This window comes from Kryptolebias marmoratus, linkage group LG5 (genome assembly GCF_001649575.2).
Source record: "Kryptolebias marmoratus isolate JLee-2015 linkage group LG5, ASM164957v2, whole genome shotgun sequence".
Classification (NCBI taxonomy): domain Eukaryota; kingdom Metazoa; phylum Chordata; class Actinopteri; order Cyprinodontiformes; family Rivulidae; genus Kryptolebias; species Kryptolebias marmoratus.
In genome coordinates this window covers 22158270-22163310 of record NC_051434.1, presented here as the reverse complement: position 1 = coordinate 22163310, position 5041 = coordinate 22158270, and the positions used below count along the sequence as shown (strand labels likewise).

Genomic DNA, 5041 nt, shown 5'->3' with positions numbered 1-5041 from the left:
GAGTGCGGGTTTTTGATGTTTGTCTCTTTCTTACTGTTTATTCATTGTCACATGCTGTTTTTATTTTGTTTTTTAATTATGTAAAGCACCTTGAAATGCCTTGCTGCTGAAATGTGCTATACAAATAAAATTTGATTGATTGATTGATTGACCCCCCCCCCCCCATAAATTGCTATGGGCATTAAAATCCCCACACCAAATAACTTTATTTTTATTCTGCCCCTGAATTTCCTTTAATTTGTCTAGCTGTATTCTCTCACATGGATTATAATAATTTATTATAATAAATGGCTCTGCATTTATCCAAATCTCCACAACAATAAATTCATCTTCATTCCCTCTCTTAACAACTCTAAAAGGCAGATTCTCCCTAATAAAAATAGCACATCCACCAGCATTACCTTCAACCCTATCATATCTAACAGTGATATAATTTAGAATTCTAAAATCTAATTGGAGTTTTAACCAAGTTTCCTGTACACAAATAACTTCTGGAGCCTCTTCTAATTTATCAATGAAATGCTTCAATTCCTGTCCATTCGATATTAAACTTCTTGCGTTCCACTGGAGAAGCAAGACCATATAGCTATCTTATGCATATTGCCTTTTGACTGGCCTGAGCACTAAGGTCATCTCTCACCTCTTCCCATGTTAATTCATTAATGTTAATATGATTTGCTGCTGCTTTGACTATTACTTGAATTTTCTCTGTTTTTGACTTAATTTCCATCGTTGCATTTATAACCCCTGCAATGAATGTCACTAGTTTTTTTAAATCCACAAACACTTTTTTCCTTTTGTTTGATTTAACCCTGTATCCACCCTGTTTTCCACCTCAACCTCTGTTCGTTGCTTTACCACTTTGACAGCTTCTGTGTAGGATATTTTTTGAGTACTCTGACCTGTTGAAGTTGTTGAACCTGTTGAACCCTCTTCATGACTTCGCAGCCTCACCCTATATGACATATATCCCAAATAGACTTTCTCTGGAATTCTTTCCTCGTCAAATTCTAGCAAAACACTCTCACTGTTTCTTTTTTGTTTCCTGTTTCCTAGTTCTTTCATCCTACATGTTCTATCTTTTTGTTCTTCTGTATTACAGAAAACCATCAAGTTTCCATCTCTTAGAACCTTTGCAGTTGTAATATCTCCCACCTGATTCTTCAAAATCATAGACAGTTTAACCGGACTGATTAACTTCAGTCCTTTTTCCTCATTGATTCTAATAATCACCTTGAACTCCTTTACCTCCCTCTCCATTTCTTCTTCTGACTCATCCCAGTTTGTCACCACCCTTCCCTTCTTTCCTGTACCTTCTGATGTCAAAGTATTTCCTCTTTTTGGACTCATCCTTTCACTATTCGAAGTCTCCCTCCTCCCATCACTCTCATTACCTATACTATCTTCCCACGCTGGCCCATTCACAGCACAGCTGTATCTACCCGCCGTTGTATTTGTCCAAAGTTCTTTCACTAATCCACAAGATTTCCCAATAACGTCTTGAGTGTTTCCTCGACGCTGACTTCCATACACCCGAGGAATCCTTATTTTTTAATCTTCATCTTCCTCTCTTTCTGTTCTCACTTTCAACTTCTTTGCTTACAAATCCCAGAAAGAAGCTTAGCGCCACCAAAGCTTTGAAATAGCCGCACGTCCGGATGCCGAGCTCCACCACATGCATCATGAAACAAAGAAAAAAAGAAGAAACTCCTCACTCCAGATCAGCAGCACCTGCAGACAATCAGTTCATTGAGCAGTGATTGGCTGCAGGTTCCAATAAATACCAAATCACTGCTCCTCATACATGTAGCTGTGGACTTGTTGGGCTTCTTTTGCTTAGCGCAGAGACCCAGAAATGCCTTGTGGACTTGGTTTGGGGTGAGTGTTTACAGCCATTTTGCTTGGAAATCAGAATGGCTTTTCTGTCTGACTTTCCTGTCCTTATTCCTGAACAGGATTTTGGTGGTTTTCTTAGTTCACGCAGAGCATGTCTGTTGTTTCTGGTCTAAAGAAGGTAAGAACAGGAATGTCAGCTTTCTATTGGTCCAATATCTCACCACAGTGGACTCATGTTGTCTGTGCTTGTCCTTCAGCTCACAGCTTCCAGAGGAGCAACACATATGCTGGCTTCCCACCACCAGATGGCAGACTAATAAAATCTGTCAGTTATCCCCAGGATCAAGTCAGACAAGGCTTCACTTCTCCACACTCAGCCCAGAGCAGGAGCTTCAACACTGGTCCTGCAGTTGGCAGTGGTTCTGGTCCAGGACTCCCAGCTAGAGGCTCAAGACAAGCTGTTTCCCAGCCAGGCCGGAGTTCAGTCAGATTGGTGCAGAGCAGCCCTGTGTTTAAAATCAACAGACAAATGCTGTTTTCACTCAGAGCTAATGCTCCAACTGTACCAAAGCAGTCACTTGGCTTCTCTACTGCTGTTGCTGGTGGAATTTCAGTGAGTCAGCACAGTAAGAACCTGAATGACCCATCTCATATCAGCAGGAGAAGTTGGCCCGCTCAACAGGGAACACAGCATTCCAGCAAATATCTATCAAGCAGCTCTCGTTCTATTCTGGGTCCAAGGGAAAGCTACTCCTTCAGACCAGTTTCTCCTCAGTCTGCAGCACAGGGACCTCCCAGGGCTGCTGCTAAAATCCCTACGGTCAGATGGGTTCCTCTGCTGTTCTGTTTGACCCAGTAGCTCCTGGACAAAGTGGACATTCTTCAAAGATGCATACATATGCTCGTGGTCCTGCTAAAAAGGGTGTTCTCAAATCGTAGGTCTGAAATGAGGGGGGAGGGGGTCTTCTCCTCGGAGCCAGGCTTGGAAACCATCTGTGCATCAAGGAGGTTTGAGGCCCCGAAGCTGGCTGCAGACATAATCTGGCTGTCCCCAGGAGCAGTGCTGTTGGAGCTCCTGCTCAGGGTTTTACCCCAGCTACAGTGTACGAGATCCCGGAGCGCTTTGGTGGCTTTGCTATCAGACGGCTGAAAGAAACTGCTGTCCAGAAGATCCCTGCAGCTGCTCCTCAGTGGGTGGTACCATCTACTCCCTACAGCCAAAATGTTCACCCAATGGCCAAGTGGACCAGGGTCAAGCTGAAGCAGGTTTGTTTTGTTTTTTTTATGTAGGCTCTGGATTACTAAAACCCTAACACTTTCTGAAAGTTACAATCTGTTCATTGGTCTAAACAAAATCTTGCAACAGATGAGCCAACACTACTGTAAGATGGCACTTCTATGGTATTGAAGTTACAAACTTTAAATGTGAGGTCTTGTCTTCTGGCACTAACTCTGTTGTTTTGTGTTTTTTTTTTTTTTTGTTTTGTTTTGTTTTGTTTTTTTGTTTTTTTGCAATTTCCCCTTTTTAGATGACTTTCAATTATGGCTTGAAGCATTAAGAGCAGCTGGCAGAGAAAATCAGTCATATTGCAAAAAACATGGAAAATGACATCTCATGGCTTTTAATGAAACTGGGTGTGTGAATAGTACTTGGCTAGTGTAAATCTTTCCCAAAATATTTTGGCATAATAAGTGGTTGCCATGGTATTCAGCTGTGTTTTGGGGGCAAATGTGCCTCAAATTCAAGTTAATAAGACCAAAAATGGCACTTTTCAATGCATAGAAAAAATTCTCTCTCTCTCTCTCTCTCTCTCTCTCTCTCTCTCTCTCTCTCTCTATATATATATATATATATATATATATATATATATATATATATATATATATATATATAAAAACACTGTTTTGTGAAGAAACATCTCTTTGTTTTTGAACATTCTGTGCCTTTGGAACAGATATTTTATGAAAAACAACTTTTTAAAATAAGGTCCTATTTCGAGCTCTCAAATTACTAAAAAAACACGCTTCACTAAAAATTAAACTGTCGGAGTTTGGACCTAATTGGTGACTTCATATTCAATAGATATTAAGAAAAATAGTGTATTTTTCTTATATGTGTAATAAAAAAATTGACCTTTTTGAAAATGCCCCAATATAGGGGGCAGAAACTTGACAATTTGATGCATTCTAGAGTGATTTTTTTTTTTTTTTTCCGTCGTTGAAATGGTTCAACGAAACATTTACCGCCACATGTTGTCATAACAACAGCGTATGCACCGGGAGTTTCAACCATAGAAAACCACTTTCAATTGACTTGAAGTATTATCATAAGTATATTTAATAATTTATACTGAAATATTGCTTCATATAATTGATTTACAACTGTTTTTCATGTAACAGTTATTGTGGTTGCATAAGAACATTTGGACTCACCCACAGATACTAAAGTATCTGTGGAATTGGCCCAATGAGCTGCTCATTTGCTGTGATCCCAGGACTTTTTCCACCCATCGAGTGTGGTAGCAGCTCAACAGAATCTGAAACTGTTTTGCCACTGAACGATTGCAAACGCAATGCAATCCACCCGTACAATTGTTTATACATATATTCCTGCTTTGTAAACCATGAACCGCAGCATGGTGATTTGCTCTTGACTTTGTCATTGTGACCTACAGTCATCTCGTATGTGCAAGTGTCCATATTTCAATAGTTTGTGAGTTATCATGCAGTTATCACTAGATATTAATTTGTATAGGTTTATTTGAAATTTAGTGGTAGTTACTTGTTAGTGTCTCACCTTGGCAGCACTAACTGTGGAGTGTGTAAATTAAACCATTTTTACAGTTTTTGTAAAATCTTTGTACTCTGATAATAAAAATTGAGTGTAGGCCTATGCCACATATTGGTATTGCCATAGAATTGCAATAACTTTTTTTTATTTTTCATGGGTCACTCTATAAATGATATATGATGACAAAATGATGGGTTGATCCAAACATTCTGGAAGATTTTTTCAAAAAAGCCATTTTCACAATATTTACTGAAACTTGCGTTTCAGCCAAATATGGTGAGATGTATGTGACACATATTGGTATTGAAACTAAATTGCAATAAGTTTTTAATATGCTATAATGGTCTACAGGGGTCACTCTATAAATGACATATGATGACAAGATGATGGGTTGATCCTCACATTCTGGAAGAT

The 5041-nt window shown here is 39.2% G+C and overlaps 2 protein-coding genes across 2 annotated transcripts in view; both read left to right on the top strand.

Moving 5' to 3' along the window:
* The window catches only part of LOC112451524 (histone H3-like), a 269127-nt gene that overhangs the window by 143554 nt on the left and 120532 nt on the right, over positions 1–5041 (top strand). The window lies entirely within an intron of this gene.
* Positions 1824–3205, top strand: LOC112451525. The gene is made up of 3 exons (XM_025011065.2): positions 1824–1878; positions 1956–2014; positions 2094–3205. The coding sequence occupies exons 1-3, from the start codon at positions 1856–1858 to the stop codon at positions 2693–2695; spliced, it is 684 nt and encodes a 227-aa protein (XP_024866833.1). The 5' UTR covers positions 1824–1855; the 3' UTR covers positions 2696–3205.